This window comes from Heterodontus francisci, chromosome 26, assembly GCF_036365525.1.
Source record: "Heterodontus francisci isolate sHetFra1 chromosome 26, sHetFra1.hap1, whole genome shotgun sequence".
Classification (NCBI taxonomy): Eukaryota; Metazoa; Chordata; class Chondrichthyes; order Heterodontiformes; family Heterodontidae; genus Heterodontus; species Heterodontus francisci.
Window position 1 is genome coordinate 19,211,690 of NC_090396.1, and position 19,072 is coordinate 19,230,761.

Here is a 19,072-nt window from a genome sequence, read left to right on the forward strand (position 1 = left end):
CCTGCAGATTATGGCACTTGAGGTGCATATCCAGACGACTTTTGAATGAGTTGAAGGTTTCTGTCTCAACTACCCTTTCCGGCAGTGAGTTCCAAACTCCCACCACCCTCTGCATGAAAAAACCTTTCCTCATCTCCCCTCTAATTTTTCTACCAATCGCTATAAATCTATGCCCGCTCGTCACTGACTTCTCTGCTAAGGTAAATAGGTCCTTCCACTCTATCCAGGCCCCTCAAGATGTTGTACATTTCAATCAGATCTCCCCTGAGCCTTCTCTGTTCCAAGGAGAACAACCCCAGCCTATCCAATCTTTCCTCATAGCTACATTTTTCCAATCCTGGCAACATCCTCAAATCTCCTCTGTACCCTCTCTAGTGCAATTACACCCTTTCTGTAATGTGGTGTCCAGAACTGCACACAGTGCTCAAGTTGTGGCCGAACCAATGATTTATACAGTTCCAGGATAACTTCCCTGCTCTTATATTCTATACCTCGGCTAATAAAGGAAATGATTCCATAGGCCTTCTTAACCACCTTATTGACCTGCCATGCTACCTACAGGGATCTGTGGATGTTTACTCCCAGGTCCCTCACTTCTGCTACACCTCTTAGTATTTTCCCATTAATTGTGTATTCCTTTGCCTTGTTTGACCTCTCCAAATGCATCACCTCACACTTCTCCAGGTTGAATTACATTTGCCACTTTTCAGCCCCTCTGACCAGATCATCAGCCTACAGCTATCCTCCTCCCTATCTACCACATGACTAATCTTTGTGTCGTCTGCAAACCTCTTGATCATGCCCTCACATTTACATCCAAATCGTTAATATATAACCTGAAAAAGCAGGGGACCCAATACTGAGCCCTGCAGAACACCACTGGAAATAGCCTTCCAGACACCAAAACACCCGTCAACAATTACTCTTTGTTTCCTGCCACTGAGCCAATTTTGTGTTTACCTTGCTGCAATTCCCTGGATCCCATGGGATTTTATTTTTTTTAACCAGTCTGCCATGTGGGACACGTCAAAAGCCTTGCTAAAATCCATGTAGACCACATCAACTGCACTACCCTTATTTTTCTTCCTTGTTACTTCTTCAAAAAATTTGATCAAGTTGGTCAGACAAAATCTTCCTTTAACAAATCCATGCTGACTATCCTTGATTGACCTGTGCCTTTCTAAGTGACAGTTTATCCTGTCTCTCAGTTCTTTGAGGGAGTTACATGTGCTGTGGATAAAGGGGAACCGATGGATGTATTGTACTTAGATTTGCAGAAGGCATTTGATAAAGTGCCACATCAAAGGTTATTGCAGAAAATAAAAGCTCATGGTGTAGGGGGTAACATATTGGCATAGATAGAAGATTGGCTAGCAACAGGAAACAGAGAGTAGGCATAAATGGGTCATTTTCTGGTTGGCAAGATATAACGAGTAGTGTGCCACAGGCAGCTGTGCTGTGGCCTCAACTTTTTACAATTTATACAAGTGACTTAGATGAAGGGACCGAAGGTATGGTTACTAAATTTGCTGATGACACAAAGATAGGTAGGAAAGTAACTTGTGAAGAGGACATAAAGGGGCTACAAAGGGATATAGATAGGTTAAGTGAGTGGGCAAACACCTGGCAAATTGGGTATAATGTGGGAAAGTGGGAAATTATCCACTTTGGCAGGAAGAATAAAAAAGAAACATATTATCTAAATGGTGAGAGATTGCAGAGGGATCTGGGTGTCCTAGTACATGAATTGAAAAAGGTTAGTAAGCAGGTACAGCACGTAATTAGGAAAGCTAATAGAATGTTATTGTTTATCATGGGAGCATTGAATTCAAAAGTAGGGAGGTTATGTTTCAGTTATACAGGACATTGGTGCAACCACATCTGGAGTACTGTGTACAGTACTAGTCTCCTTATTTAAGGAAGGATGTAAATGCGTTGGAAGCAGTACGGAGAAGGTTTACTCGACTAATACCTGGAATGGGCAGGCTGTCTGACGAGGAAAGATTGGACAGGCTAGGCTTTTATCTGCTGGAATTTAGAAGAGTAAGAGGCGACTTGATTGAAACATATAAGATCCTGAGGGGTCTTGACAGGGTGGATGTGGAAAGGATACCTCCCTTTGTGGGAGAATCTAGAACTAGGGGCTCACCCATTTAAGACAGAGATGAGGAGAAATTGTTACTCTCAGAGGATCGTGACTCTTTGGAATTCTCTTCCTCAAAAGGCGGTGGAAACAGAGTCTTTGAATATTTTTAAGTCAGAGGTAGATAGATTCTTGATAAGGGCGTGCAAGGTTATCGGGGGTAGGTGGAAATGTGGAGTAATCAGTTCAACCATGACCTTATTGAATGGCAGAGTGTCGCTCAAAGGGCCGAGTGGCCTACTCCTGTTCCTAATTATGTTCAGAAAAGATTCCAATAATTTGCCCACTACTGAGTTTAGACTGACTGGCTTGTAATTATTGAATCTATCTCTCGCTCCCATTTTAAACAGAGATACAATGTTAGCAGTCCTCCAATCCTCCAGCACCACACCTGTATCCAGTGAGGACTGGAAAACAATGGTGAGACCTTCTGCTATTTCCTCTCTCACTTCTTTTAACAGCCTGGGGTACATTTCATCCGGCCCTGGCGATTTATCAACTTTCAAGGATGCTAATCCCATTAATAAGTCCTCTCCCTATGTTAATCACATCCAGTACTTCACACCCCTCTTCCTTAACTATAATATCTGCATCATCCCCCACTTTTGTGAAGTATTCATTAAGAACAATACCAACATCTTCTGCCCCTACACATAGGTTACCTGTTTTGATTGTTATGGGCCCTACTCTTGATTTTGGTTGCCAATATTTTTTTATGCCCTCTCTTTGCTTTCCTAATTTCCTTTTAATTTCACCCCTCCACTTTTTATACTCCTCTCGGCTTTCTGTGGTATTGAGTTCTTGGTGGGGGACATAAGCTTTCCTTTTCTGCCTTATTTTACCCTGTAAGCTCCTTGACATCCATGGGGCTCTAAATTTGGCAGCCCCACCCTTTTTTCTTTGTGGGAACATGTTTACTCTGAACGCCTTGAATCTCCCCTTTGCCTCCCACTGCTCTGACACTGATTTACCTTCGAGTAGCTGTTTTCAGTCTACTTTCACTAAATCACTCCTCAGTAAAATTGGCCTTGCCCCAATTGAGAACTCTCGCTCCTGTTCTATCCTTATCCTTTTTCATAATTATGTTAAAACTGACTGAATTATGATCACTACCACCAAAATGCGCTCTCACTGCCACTCCTTCCACCTGCCCATCTTCATTTCCTAAAATGAAGGCTAAAACTGTGTCCTCTCTTGTTGGACTTGCTACATACTGGCCAAAACAGTTCTCCTGAATGTACCTCAAGAATTCTGCTCCCTCAATTTCCTTCACTAAAACTATCCCAGTTAATATTGGGGTAGATAAAATCCCCTTGCCCTCTACTTTTCCAGTTCTGGTCTATAGCGGATCATTCCCTACCTGCTGCATTGTTTCAAGATCTGCCACCTATGGCAAACATCAAAACAACAACTTGCTTTTATAAAGCACCTTTAAAGAAGTAAAAATGTTCCAATGTGCTTCACAGGAGTGTTATCAAACAAAATTTAACACAGGGAGATATTAGGGCAGGTGCCCAAATGCTTGGTCAAAGTGGTAGGGTTTGAAGTGCGATTTTTAAGGAGGAGAGATAGGTAGAGAGGCAGAGAGATTTAGGGAGGAAATTCCAGAGCTTAGGGCCCAGGCAGCTACAGGCATGGCTGCCAATGGTGGAACGATGAACATCGAGGTTGTGCGAGAGGCCAGAAATAGGGAGGTGTGAGGCCATGGAGTATTTTGAACACAAGGATGAGAATTTTAAAATCAAAGTGTTGTCTGACTGGGACCAATTGTAGAATTGTAGTGGTGATGGGCGAACAGGACTTGGTGCAAGTAAACATAGAGGCAGAGGAGTTTTGGATGAACTTAAGTTTACGGAGAATGGAAGGTGTGAGGCCATCCAGAAGTGTGTTGGAATAGTCATGTTTAGAGGTAACAAAGGCACAGATGAGAGTTTCAGCAGCAGATAAGCTCAGGCGGGGGTGTCTCCCTGAAACCCTCCCTGTTGCTATACCTCTCCCTGCCTTAATAGCCTCCTGCTCAGGCCTGGCCTACAATTAGACATTTTGCTACTCCTAAAGGTGCTATATAAATGCAAGTTGTTGCAATGCTTCTGGTTTCATGTTCTTTTCTTTCAGTTGTGCTGTGTAAACGTGCAGCTCCACTGGGGCCAATGCCCAATGAAGAGATCGACGTGCCGAACCTGCAGTCCCTTGAGAAGTACCGCAGCTATGCACGGTATCTGCAGGTGGCAGAGGAAAAGAGCCGGGAACCAACTTGGTGGAGGACATATAAGCGTTACACACAAGAGCCTAGTAAGTTACTTACTATGATGTGAATAATATATTACACCAAGAAGTTTACAAGTGTTTAGAAGTGGAGTTGGTGATGGGGTGTTTTTTTTTTTGTTTGAACCTTGATCTTTCGCCTCCTTGGACATTGACTTATATTTAGCTGTGGTCAATGGGCATGACTGTTCCATGCAAGATGAGCTTGGCCTGTTTATACTAGGTTAACCCAACTTGGCTGTAGTTTGCTGCTTAATTGGCAATCTCACTTGAGAGTGCAGGTGGCCAATGTAGAAAAGCAGCATGTGCTGGTGGCCTATTAGAAGGAGAATACTGTGGCTACAAGAGCATGCCAGAGGCTCGGAATTATGCAGTGAGTAACTCACCTCCTGACTCCTCAAAGCTTGTCCACCATTGACAAGGAACATGTCAGGATCTGATGGAATGCTCTCCACTTGCCTCCAACAACACTAAGGAAGCTTGACACCATCCAGGACAAAGCAGCCCACTTGATCGGCACCCCAACTACGGCCTTGAGCATTCACTCCCTCCACCACCAATTCCCAGTGGCAGCAGTATATAAAATATACAAGGTGCACTGCAGTACCTCACCCAGGCTGCTTCGACAGCACCTTCCAAATCTGCAACCTCTACCACCGAGGTTAAAAACAAGGGTAATAGACACATGAGAACACCGCCAATTGCAAGTTTCCCTCCAAGTCTCATACCTTGCTGACCTGGAAATATATCGCCGTTCCTTCATTGTCACTGGATCAATTTCCTGGAACTCCTTTCCTAACAGCACTGTGGGTGTTCCTACACCCGATGGACTGCAGCAGTTCAAGAAGGCGGCTCACCACCTTCTCGAGGGCAATTTGGCATGGGCAGTAAATACTGGCCTTGCCAGCAATGCCCGTATCCCGTTAATGAATTAAAAAATCTCTTAGGTTGGGAGCTGAAGCGAGCAGTCAGTGCACTGTAGAAACTGCTTTGCTCAGCATCTGACCTGTGCTATACCTTACCTGGAAGTTCCTGATGATTCAGTACAGAATGAGCTTTACCCTACATCTAACCTGTACTGTAGCCGAGCTGTGGGAAATGGGTTGCTCCATTCACCAAAAGCGTATCTTGGGTATTATGGTACATGCTTGATTGTTCATTTAGCTTCTTGAATTCTAACGCACAAAGTAAGTAACACAAAGTTCTACTCGACCTGAGTGCTGTGAGAATTTGGCAAGTTTGGGAACAGGCACAGTGAGGGAGGAGGTACTGTTCTGGTCTTTTACAGAACAAGCAGTAATCCAAGAGAGGGCACTGGAGACAATGAGAGCTGAAGCCCAGAGACGTTAATTAGGTAAGCATGTAGGTGATTGGTTGGTGAGTTTTAAGGTTTTTTTTCCTTTTTAAATTGGGGCAGTAGTTTAAGCCAATACTGGGGAGATATAAGTATAGTGTTAAATTAGTAGCTTAACTAGTTAAACTACTTAATATAACTACAAATTATCAGTAATATTTCTAAACTTGAAACCTAATTAGTTAAATAAAACATAATAGAGACGGCAGGGCAGGTGATGTGCTGCAGCTGTAGCATGTGGGAGCTGGTGGACACCAGTGTGATCCACTGTAACCACATCTGTAGTAAGTGTCAGCAGTTTAAGGAACTTGGGCTCAGAGTTGATGAGCTGAAGTCCGATATTCGGACATTGCAATGCATCAGGGAGAGGGAAATTTACCTGGACACTTTGTTCCAGGAGGCAGTCACACCCCTTAGGCTAAGTACTTTAGATTTGGTCCGTTCTCAGGGACAGGAAGGTGTGACTACAAGTGAGGCAGGTATGAGGATCCAGAAGGTAGCAATGGAGGAGCCTCAGCCCTTGCACTTGTCCAACAGGTTTAATGTTCCTGTGTGGACGAAAGCAGGGACAGCAGGGCAGATGAGCAAATTGACCAGAGCACCATGGTGCAGAGGGCCATTCAAGTGGGGAGAGTAAAAAGGAATGTAGTAGTAGTAGGGAACAATATAGTTAGGGGGATAGATACTGTCCTCTGCAGCCGATAGCATGAGTCCTGTAGGCTGTGTTGTTTGCCTGCTGCCAGGGTTAAGGACAGCTCCCTGGAGCTGGAGAGGAACCTGGAGTGGGAGGGGAAGGATCCAGTTGTCGTGGTCCATGTGTGTACTAACGACATAGGCAGGACTAAGAGGTTCTTCTGAGGGAGTATGAGCAGCTAGGGGCTAAATTCAAAAGCAGAACCACAAAGGTAATAGTTTCTGGATTGCTACCTGAACCATGAGCAAATTGGCATAGATAAATAAGATCAGAGAGTTGAATGTGTGGTTCAAAGATTGGTGTGGGAGAAATGGGTTTCGATTCATGGGGCACTGGCACCAGAACTGGAGAAAGAAGGTGCTGTAGCATTGGGACAGCCTTCACTTGAACCACACTGGGAGCAGTGTCCTGGCGAATCATATAACTAGGGCTGTAGAGAGGGCGTTAAACTAGATAGTGGAGGTGGTGGGGGGGTGGAATTTGAGGTGAGGGGAAATTTAGAAAGTTAATAAGAAAGGACAGTGCAATAGTGCAGGGTAGTGATGCGGGTAATGATAACCAGAGTGTGACAGGAAGGGACAGAGCGGACAAACATAAGAATGCACCAGCAAATAAGGTCAGAATAGGGAAAAATGGTAAAAAGACAGATGTTGCGATCAGTTGAGGAGGGGTCGAATGGTTCCCCTCTTTTCCCTCTCCTTGTTTGACCACTACAGGTTTACTTCTCTTTTGAAAAGGATATACTTGCCAATTCAATGAGTGTTTGACTGTTTATGTGCTGTGATCATAAAAGAACCAGTCGGAGAGATTTTCTTGAATTTAACAAAGAAAGAGGTTAGCTTTATTATACTCAAACCAATCTAACTAAAATAAAAAAGTACTCTCCAACCGTCATACACGCACACACACTTGATGTTCACATGCAAGCAAATAGATTACAGAGTGGGGAATGGATGGATTGTTCAAATTAGAATCCAGAGAAATAAAAGGGATATACAATTTGTGGAGATTGGTGACTAGGCTGGCTTCAGGCTGAAGTCCATGGTCTCGCGACTTTCTCTCAGTAATCCTGATGCTTCCGATTTAAAGATGTAAATGCTGATTCGGCTATCCTCCTGGAGACATAGTGCGGGATTGATTTCCTTCAAGGGGTCTCTGTCTGCAGCGGGGAGGGGGGGTGGCGGTCCCAGTGTGGTCATGGTCAGCAAACAGGGTTGAAGCTTGCAGGGTGGGTTGGAGAGAGAGAGGGGGAGGAAAGAGGGACCCCATTCAGGTCTACTGTCGTGAGCGACTCAGCTGCTTGTCTCTACTGCAGAGAAAGCAGAAACTTAAACGCATGAAGGGTGGGCCTGTCACATAACCATCACCCAGTGATTCAAACAGGGTCGTTACTAGTGTATTCCCCCTTGCAATGTAATCAGTTCATGTCTGGGCACCCCCCTCTCACAGCTAGGGTCCCATTATTCAAGTGATTGGGTTTTAGGCATTCCCATTATAGCTTGATGAGTTCATATCTGGGAACCCCCTCTTGGCTAGGGTCCCATTGGCCACGCGATTAGGATCAGTGGTCCATCTCCAGCAGTTGAATACCTCAGTTGATTGCCTTGATGCCTTACTAGTGGGGACAGGATGTGTTGTTCACTCATATTCCCCATGTCATTGTCCTTGATGGATCTTTACAGACATGGTGTCTCCATTTCAATGGATTGGAATATGGAAGATCCAGTGATGCAAACTTCAGCTGCGAGCTCAAGTCATTTTTAGTCTGGTTTTTAAAATTCAATTCAGGCTTCCAGCCTGTGGATTAAAAATCATAATTTGACATAAAGCACGTTTTCATGACACAGAATTGAAGGCTTTTATTTGATTGCACACAGCATTCGTAACAGGATGGATGAATTGATAGCACAAATCAAAATAAATAGGTATGATATGATAGCCATTACAGAGACGTGGTTTCAAGGTGATTAAGTATGGGAACTGAATATTCAAGTGTATTTGACATTTCGGAAGGATAGGAAGAAAGGGGAAGGAGATGGGGTAGCTCTGTTAATAAAGGATTAGATCAGTACAGTGGTAAGAAACGATCTTGGCTTGGAAGATCAAGATGTAGAATCAGTTTGGGTGGAGATAAGAAACAGCAAAGGAAAGAAGTCACTGGTGGGAGTAGTTTATAGGCCCCCTAACAGTTGCTACACTGTAGGACAGAATATAAATAAAGAAATAATGGGGGCTTATAGGAAAGGTACTGCAATAATCGTGAGCGATTTTAATCTTCATATAGATGGACAGCTTCTTAGAACAATACATTCTGGAACCAACCTGGAAGCAGGCTATTTTGATTTTGATTTAGATATACAGCACTGAAACAGGCCCTTCGGCCCACCGAGTCTGTGCCGACCATTAACCACCCATTTATACTAATCCTACACTAATCCCATATTCCTACCACATCCTCACCTGTCCCTATATTCCCCTACCACCTACCTATACTAGTGACAATTTATAATGGCCAATTCACCTATCAACCTGCAAGTCTTTGGCATGTGGGAGGAAACCGGAGCACCCGGAGGAAACCCACGCAGACACAGGGAGAACTTGCAAACTCCACGCAGGCAGTACCCAGAATTGAACCCGGGTCGCTGGAGCTGTGAGGCTGCGGTGCTAACCACTGCGCCGCCCTTTTTAGACCTGGTAATGTGTAATAAGACAGGATTAATAAATGATCTCATAGCAAAGGATCCTGTAGGCGAGGGTGATCATAACATGATCGAATTTCATATTCAGTTTAAGATTGTGAAGTTTGGGTCTGAAACTAATGTCTTAAACTTAAGTAAAGGCAATTGCAAGGGTATGAAGACAGAGTTGGCTAAAGTGGACTGGGAAGATAAGTTAAAAGATGAGATAGTAGAGAAACAGTGGCAGACATTTAAGAAGATATTTCATAACTCTCAACAAAGATATATTCCATTGAGAAATAAGGACTGTATGAGAAGGATGCACCATCTGTGGCTAACTAAGGAAGTTAAGGATGCTATCAAATTGAAAGAAAAAGCATCCAATGCTGCAATGATTAGTGGTAGGCCAGAAGATTGGGAAAATTTTTAGAAACCCGCAAAGGATGACTTAAAAAAAAAATGAAGAGGACAAAATTAGAGTATGAGAGTAAACTAGCAAGAAATATCAAAACAGACAGTAGAAGCTTCTACATATATATAAAAAGGAAGAGAGTAGCTAAAGTAAGTGTTAGACCCTTAGAGGATGAGACTGGGAAACAAGGAAATTGCAGAGACTTAAAAACAAGTATGTTTTATCTGTCTTCATAGTAGAAGACACAAAAAGCATCTCAAGAATATCAGAAAATCAAGAGGCAAAGGGAGGGAGGAACTTAAAACAATCACTATCAGTAGAAAAACAGTACTAGGAAAACTAATCAGACTAAAGGCTGACAAGTCCCCTGAACCTGATGGCCTGCATCCTAGCGCCTTGAAAGAAGTGGCTGCAGAGATAATGGATGTATTGGTTGTAATCTTCCAAAATTTCCTAGATTCTGGAATGGTCCCAGCAGATTAGAAAACCGCAAATGTAACACCTCTATTTGAGCAAGTTGCGGGGTGGTGGTGGGGGTTGCTGTGACAGAAAGCAGGAAATTATAGGACAGTTCGCCTACCATCTGTCATTGGGAAAATGCTGGAATCCATTATTAGGGAAGTAGAAGCAGGGCAATTAGAAAATCATGATTCAATCAGGCAGAGTCAACATAGTTCTATGAAAGGAAAATCAAATTTATTAGAGTTCCTTGAGGATGTAACAAGCAGGGTGAATAGAAGGGAACCAGTAGATGTAGTGTATTTGGATTTCCAAAAGGCATTCGATAAGCTGCCACGTAGAATCATAGGTTGGTTACAGCACAGAAGGCGGCCACTTGGCCAGTCATGTCTGTGCAAGCTCTCTGCAAGAATAATCACCTAGTCCCACTCCCCCACCTTTTCCCCTTATCCCTGCAAACTTTTTCTCTTCAGATAATTATCCAATTCTCTTTTGAAAGCCACGATTGAATCTCTACACAAGATAAGAACTTGGGAGTAATATATTAGCATGGATAGAGGATTGGCTAACTAACACGAAATAGCGAATCAGGATAAATGGGCTATTTTCAGGTTGGCAAACTAACAAGTGGAGTGGCACAGGGATCGGTGCTGGGCTCTTAACTATTTACAATCTATATTAATGACTTGGATGAAGGGACTGAGTGTATTGTAGCCAAATTTGTAGACAGTACAAAGATAGTTAGGAAAGCAGGTTGTGAGGTGGACACAGAGTGTCTTCGAAGAGATATAGATAGGTTAGTTAGTGGGTAAAAATTTGGCAGATGGAGTATAATGTGGGAACGTGAGGTTGTCCACTGGGTGCCCTTGGACATGAATCACAAAATGTTAGCATGCAGGTACAGCAAATAATTAGGAAGGCACATGGAATGTTGGCATTTATTGTAAGGGGAATGGAGTATAAAATTAGGGAAGTCTTGCTATAACTGTACAGGGCATTGGTGAGACCGCACCTAGAGTACTGTGTACAGTTTTGGTATCCTTACTTCAGGAGGGATATACGTGCATTGGAAGCAGTTCAGAGAAGGTTCACTAGGCTGATTCCTGGGATGAAGGGGTTGTCTTATGAGGAAAGGTTGAGCAGGTTGGGTCTATACTCATTGGTGTTTAGGTGATCTTATTGAAACATAAGATTCAGAGCGGGTTTGATAGGGTAGATGCTGAGAGGATGTTTCCCCTTGTTGGAGAATCTAGAATTAGCTCAATTTCAAAATAAGGGGTCTCCCTTTGAAGACAGAGATGAGGAGGAATTTCTCCTCTGAGCATCATTAATCTTTGGCATTCTCTTCCTCAGAGAGCAGTGGAGGCTGGGTTATTGAATATATTCAAGGCTGAGTTAGACAGATTTTTGATTGATAAGGGAGTGGAATGCTACCCTTCATTACGAGAGAAATTGAAAATAAAAGTAAGGATGTTATGCTTCAGTTATGCAGGGCATTGGTGAGACCACATCTCAAGTACTGTGTGCAGTTTTGGTCTCCTTATTTAAGGATATGAAAGTGTTGGAGGCAGTTCAGAGGAGGTTTACTAGATTGATAACTGGAATGAGTGGGTTGTCTTATGAGGAAAGATTGGACAGTCTGGGCTTGTTTTCACTGGAGTTTAGAAACATAGAAAATAGGAGCAGGAATAGGCCATACGGCCCTTCGAGCCTGCTCCACCATTCATTATGGTCGTGGCTGATCATCCAACTCAGTAACCCGTTCCCGATTTCCCCTCCATATCCTTTGATCCCTTTCACCCCAAGAGCCATAACTAACTCCTTCTTGAAAACATACAATGTTTTGGCCTCACTGCTTTCTGTAGTAGCGAATTCCACAGGCTCACCACTCGCTGGGTGAAGAAATTTCTCCTCATCTCAGTCCTGAAACGTTTACCCCATATCCTTAGACTATGACCCCTGGTTCTGGACTCAGGAGCATCCTTCCTGCATCTACCCTGTCAAGTCCTGTTAGAATTTTATAGGTTTCTATGAGATCCCCCCTCACTATTCTGAACACCAGCGAATATAATCCTAACTGACTCAATCTCTCCTCATACGTCAGTCCCGCCATCCCAGGAATCAGTCTGGTAAACCTTCGCTGCACTCCCTCTATAGCAAGAACATCCTTCCTCCGATAAGGAGACCAAAACTGCACACAATATTCCAGGTGTGGCTTCACCAAGGCCATATATAATTGCAGCAAGACATCCCTGCTCCTGTACTCGAATCCTCTTGCTATGAAGGCCAACATACCATTTGCCCTTTTTACCGCCTGTTGGCACCTGCATGCTTACCTTCAGCGATTGGTGTACGAGAACACCCAGGTCTTGTTGCATATTCCCCTCGCTCAATTTGTAGCCGTTCAGATAATCTGCCTTCCTGTTTTTGCTACCAAAGTAGATAACCTCACATTTATCGACATTATGTGGCATCTGCCATGCATTTGCCCACTCACTCAACTTGTCCAAATCACCCTGAAGCCTCTCTGCATCCTCTTCACAACTCACCCTCCCACCCAGTTTTGTGTCACCTGCAAACTTGGAGATATTGCATTTAGTTCCATCATCTAAGTCATTAATATATATTGTGACTAGCTGGGGTCCTCGCACCGATCCCTGTGGTACCCCACTAGTCACTGCCTGCCATTCGGAAAAAGACCCATTTATTCCTAGTCTTTGTTTCCTGTCTGCCAACCAATTTTCTATCCATCCAATACACTACCCTCAATCCTATGCGCTTTAATTTTACATGCTAATCTCTTATGTGGGACTTTGTCGAAAGCCTTCTGAAAGTTCAAATAAACCACATCCACTGGCTCCCCCTCATCAACTCTATGAGTTACATCCTCGAAGAATTCTAGTAGATTTGTCCAGCATGATTTCCCTTTCGTAAATCCATGCTGACTCTATCCGATTCTACCACTGTTCTCCCAGTGCTCTGCTATAAAATCTTTGATAGTGGACTCTAGAATTTTCCCTACTACCGACGTCAGGCTGACCGGTCTATAATCCCCTGTTTTCTCTCTACCTCCCTTTTTAAATAGTGGGGTTACATTAGCTACCCTCCAGTCGGTAGGAACTGCTCCAGAGTCTATAGAATTTTGAAAGATGACCACCAATGCATCCACTATTTCTAGGGCCACTTCCTTAAGTACTCTGGGATGTGAATTATCAGGCCCTGGGGATTTATCGGCCTTCAATCCCATTAATTTTCCCAACACCATTTCTCTACTAATACTGATTTCCTTCAATTCCTCCCTCTCACTAAACCCTGTGTTCCCTAACATTTCTGGTATGTTATTTGTGTCCTCCTTTGTGAAGAGAAGAGTGAGGGGAGACTTGATTGAAGTTTATAAGGTCCTGAATGGTCTTGACAAGGTGGATGTAGAAAGGATGTTTCCTCTTGTGGGTGAGTCCAGAACTCGGCACCGTTTTAAAATTAGGGGTCGCCCTTTTAGGATAGAGATGAGGAGAAATATTTTCTCTGAGGGTTGTGCGACTTTGGAATTCTCTGCCTCAGAAGGTGGTGGAGGCGGGATCATTGAATATTTTTAAGGTGGAGGTTGATAGTTGCTTGTTAGGCAAGGGAATCAAAGATTGTTGGGGATAGATAGGAGTGTGGAATTCGAGACAGAAACTGATCAGCCATGATCTTATTGAATGGCGGAGCAGGATTGATGGGCCGAATGGCCTACTTCTCTAATTTGTAAGGGTTATGAGGGGCAGACAGGAAAGTGGGATTAAGGCCACACACAGGTCAGCCATGATCTTATAGCATGACGGAGCGGACTTGAGGGGCCGAATGGCCTACTCCTGCTCCTGTTTCTCATGAACTTGGAAAGAACATCTCAAAGTCTCTTTGTCTTCCATCTCCTTCATGCTGGGATATTTTTCAATTCATTCACAGATGTGGTTGTCGCTGGCAAGGCCAGTATTTATTGCTCATCCCTAATTGCTGTTGAGAAGGTGGTGGTGAACTGCCATCTTGAACCACTGCATCTGTGTAATGAAGATTCTCCCATAGTGCTGATAGGGAGGGAGTTTCAGGATTTTTCCCCATCAACAGTGAAGGAACAGTGATATAGTTCCAAGTCAGGATTGTGTATGGCTTGGAGGGGACCTTGCACGTGGCGGCATTCCCATGCATCTGCTGCCCTTGGCCTTCTAGGCAGTTGAAGTCACAAATTTGGGAGGTGCTGTTGAAGAAGCCTTGACGAGTTGCTGCAGTGCATCTTGTAGATGGTGCACACTGTTGCCACTGAGTGCCAATGGTGGAGGGAGTGAACGCTTAAGGTGGTGGATGGAGTGCCGATCAAGCGGGCAGCTTTGTCCTGGATGTTGTTGAGCTTCAAGTTGGAGCTGCGCTCATCCAGGCACATGGAGAGTACTTCATCACACTCTTGATTTGTGCCTTGTAGGTAGTGGACAGACTTTGGGAAGTCAGGAGGTGAGTCACTGGCTGCAGAATACCCAGCTTCTGGCATGTTCTTGTATCCACAGTATTTTGTGGCTGGTCCACGTAAGTTTCTGGTCAGTGGTAATCCTCAGGTTGCTGGCAGTGGGGTTTCAATGAACCCACAACAGGAGGAGTTTGCAAGTTCTCCCTGTGACCGCATGGGTTTTCGCCGGGTGCTCCGGTTTCCTCCCACAGCCAAAGACTTGCAGGTGATAGGTAAATTGGCCATTGTAAATTGCCCCTAGTGTAGGTAGATGGTAGGGAATATGGGATTACTGTAGGGTTAGTATAAATGGGTGGTTCTTGGTCGGCACAGACTCGGTGGGCTGAAGGGCCTGTTTCAGTGCTGTATCTCTAAATAAAATAAAAAGTAAACACATCCTATCAAAGCTCTGCAGTTCTGTCACATCCAGTCGTGAATCGTAATGGACAATTGAAAAAACTCATGGGAGGACCAGGATCAATGAATATCCCCATGCTCAACGATGGCAGAGTCCAGCATATCAGTGTAACTATCTTCTGGCAGAAGTGCTGAGTTGATAATCCATCTCAGCTTCCTCCTGAGGCCCTCAGCATGACAGAGACCAGTTTTCAGCCAATTCAATTCATTCCACGGGATCTCAAGAAACCACTGACGGCACTGGATACTGCTAAGGCTATGGACCCCAACAACTTCCAGGTTGTAGGCTGAAGACTTGTGCTCCAGAACTAGCCGAGCCCCTAGCCAAGCTGTTCCAGTACAGCTACAACACCGGCATCGACCTAAGAATGTGGAAAATTGCCCAGGTATGTCCTGTCCACAAAAAGCAGGACAAATCCAGTCCGGCCAATTATCGCCCCATCAGTCCACTCTCAATTATCAGCAGAGTGATGGAAAGTATCGTCGACAGTGCTATCAAGTGGCACTTACTCAGCCACAACCTGCTAACCAATGCCCAGTTCCGCAGGACCACTCAGCTCCAGACATCATTTCAGCCTTGATCCAAACATAGACAAAAGAGCTGAATTCCAGAGGTGAGGTGAGAGCGACTGCCCTTGACATCAAGGCAGCATTTGACCGAGTGTGGCATCAAGAAGCCCCAGTAAAATTGAAGTCAATGGGATTCGGGGGGGCTACTGTCCACTGGTTGGATTCATACCTAGCACAAAGAAAACATTTGTGGTTGTTGGAAGCCAATCATCTCAGCCCCAGGACAACATTGCAGGAGTTCCTCAGGGTAGTGTCCCAGGACTATCTTCAGCTGTTTTATCAATGACCTTCCCTCCAACATCAGGTCAGAAGTGGGGATGTTCGCTGATGATTGCGCAGTGATCTACTGATGGAGGAGTCTGGGACATTAGCTGTAAGGTATGATTCAGTGAATATGACTGTTAGGCTGTTGCTTGACTAGTCTGTGGGATAGCTGTCCCAATTTTGGCAGATGTTATCCAGGATGATTGGGTTGGGTGTGCTGGTGTCATGTCCGATGGCTAGGTTGATGCTGGGTGGTTAGTCTGGGTTTTTTATTCTTAATATAGTTTTTCATAGCAGTTTGCTGTAACTGACTGATTTCCGAGGCCATTTCAGAGGGCAGTTAAGAGACAGCCACATTGCTCTGAGTCTGGAATTGCGTATCAGCCAGACCGGATAAGGACAGCAGGTTTCCTTCACTAAAGGGCTCAGATGGGCTTTTACGACAATCTGGTAGTTTATGGTCACCATTACTGATAAAGCTTTTTATTCCAGATTTATTTAATTAACTGAATTTAAATTCCCCAGCTACTAGGTGGGATTTGAACTCATGTTTCTGGATTATTAGTCCAGTAACTTAACCGCTACGCTACCGTATCCACATACAGGTTAGCCTTTTCCCATCGGAATCCATCAGCTCTGAGGTACTCTGGGTTAAGTGAGATTGTGAGTAAGATACCCTGCTAGATTTGTGTTTTCTAACTTTGATATTTTACTTGGAAAATTGACCTGCATTCTTCTTTGAAGTATTTTTGCATTTGTTTCTTTCAAGTTCTCCATAACTATTGGACAACAGAATAGTTAAATCTTTTGGATTGAGTAGTGAGGTATGTGGCACCATTTCTCAGTATTTTCCATTGAATTCTTTTCAGCTTCGGAGAAAATTGACATTGGTCTCCCTCACTTTAGAGCATCTCGGAAGAAGCAATTGAAAGAGCGCAGTTGCATTATCAAGAAAAACCGCAAAAACAGTGACCTCGAGAGAGCAGCGCGACACAGAACATGTACGTCAGGCTTGACATGCAGGTGACTGAGGTTGGACTAGCAAGCTAACCTAAGCTGAATGTGGTCCCTGGACACATCTGTAACTCTTGTTTGTTGCTTGCTTCGATTCAGCTATTGTTCATCCTGAGTTGCAACCATTGCTGGGGGTCATGTGCATGTGGCTGAGGCCACTGGCCGCCACCCTGGGTCAGACTGTATATAGAGCTCCTAGAGCAATTCTGATGCTCTCCAAACTCTATTTTCTTCTGCCTATCACAAACAAATGCTTCTACAAGCAGACATAATTCTAATGAACCAAAATGTAAGCTCATGCATGAGTTCATTTGGGAGTTTGCATGCTCTGGGTGAGCATTAAACCTATTTATCATCAGAATATACACTTAAACATAACAGTAACCCTGAATCTCTCTGACTGGCAGACTAATAATGCTGAGAAATCTCAGGCTAAAAGCAAGATTTATTAAGAAGTAAAATTAAACTGAAGCAAGAACAAATAGAGCAACAAGCACTATTGGGCCTCACATTCCTGTGCCAAAACCACCTACTATTACTCGAGGATCATCCTGAACAGCAGAGATAATCCGCCCGCCTCTTTTCCAATAGTCTCCTTAAAACTGTCTCCCCTCTCCCTCTGCTTTTGTCACCATGATTGAGACCATATGTTGAGTTACCTCCGCTGCTTCCCCTTGCCCATCAGGCCAAGTCTGTCCTCTGCCCAACATTGAATCCGTACCTCTCCAGTTTCTCTCCTATCTCTCCTCATGCATTGAGATAATTTCCCTGAGCCCCACCTCCTGCTCCCTTGACCTCATTCCCACTAAACTGCTGACCACACAACTTCCCATCCTGGCCCCAGTGCTAGCTGGCATTGCAAGTGCTGCCTTGTCCTCAGGCTTTGTCTCACTACCTTTCAAAACTGCCAGCATCACCCCTTCCTCTGTCCTTGCAAACCCCCCGCCCCTCCTTTCCTCTCCAAATTCCTCACAAGTGTTGTTGCCCATTTGAGCGCGGTGCTGGAGTTGTAGCAGGCACCTGGGCATTCATATCCGAGCCAAGATTTGAGTCCGTAAAGACAGGAGGAAAGCTAAAACTGAGTGACATGCCCATACACTAAGCAAATGGGAGCAGTTTAATTGCAGAGGCTGCAAATGTGAAAAGTAATGGTGCGGGGGAGGCAGGCTTGTTTGTGTTAAACCAAGTTCCCTTTTCTCGCAGTGTTGATTCCCTTGGATGAAGTGAAATCTGAATGGGAGAAAACAAATGGTCCTTTCCACTTGCGGAATATCGGTCTTCACTATGGTGTTTACAGAGACCTGTTCAATGGAGCAACCTTTGTGCCCCGTGTGATATTGCGCATTCAATACGACCATGAGGACAGTGCCATGCCAGTGCATCATGGGAATGTGGTCACTCCTACAGAGGTATGAAGGTGCAGACCTCCAGAGAACTTCATAATCTACAAATACACTGTACACATACATAACGCACAGCATGCGAATGCTTAATAGGAACCAATCTACTCCTCATAGCTTACTTGTTTCTTGCACTTAAACAATTTTGACTTAGCCAGTAGTTTGGATTGAGCAACTTAAAAACATCTGGGGGCTTGTGCCAAAATTGGGAGAGCTGTCCCATAGACTAGTCAAGTCTGACATAGTCATACTTACGGAATCATACCTTGCAGACAATGTGACCACCATCACCATCCGAGGGTATGTCCTGTCCCACCGGCAGGACAGACCCACCAGAGGTGGCAGCTCAGTGGTATATAGTCGGGAGGGAGTCACTCTGGGAGTTCTCAACCTTGACTGCGGACCCCATGAAGTCTCAGGGCATCAGGTCAAACGTGGGCACAGAAACCTCCTGCTGATAACCGCCTACGCCCCCCCACCCCGGCTGATAAATCAATGCTTCTCCATGTTGAACACCAATTGGAAGGAGCACTGAGGGTAGCAAGGGCACAAAATGTACTCTGGATTGGGGACTTCAATGTCCATCACCAAGAGTGGCTCGGTAGCACCATTACTGACTGAGCTGGCCGGGACCTTTTAGACTGGGTCTGTGGCAGGTGGTGAGGGAACTAACAAGAGGGAAAAACATACTTGACCTTGTCCTCAACAATCTACCTGTCGCAGATGCATCTGTCCATGACAGTATTGGTAGAAGTGATCACCGCGCAGTCCTTGTGGAGACGAAGTCCCGTCTTCACACTGAGGGTACCCACCATTGTGTTGTGTGGCACTACCCCTGTGCTAAATCGGATAGATTTCCAACAGATCGAGCAACTCAAAACTGGGCATCCATGAGGCGCTGTGGGCCATCAGCAGCAGCAGA

The 19,072-nt window shown here is 44.6% G+C and overlaps 1 protein-coding gene across 1 annotated transcript in view; it reads left to right on the forward strand.

The window, feature by feature from the left end:
* mrpl38 (mitochondrial ribosomal protein L38) overlaps positions 1–19,072 on the forward strand; it is a 28,266-nt gene that overhangs the window by 902 nt on the left and 8,292 nt on the right. Inside the window, exons 2-4 of the mRNA XM_068057893.1 lie at positions 4,259–4,435; positions 16,606–16,737; positions 17,954–18,159. Of these exons, the coding sequence (XP_067913994.1) occupies positions 4,259–4,435; positions 16,606–16,737; positions 17,954–18,159 (515 nt within the window). The remainder of the gene's footprint in view (positions 1–4,258; positions 4,436–16,605; positions 16,738–17,953; positions 18,160–19,072) is intronic.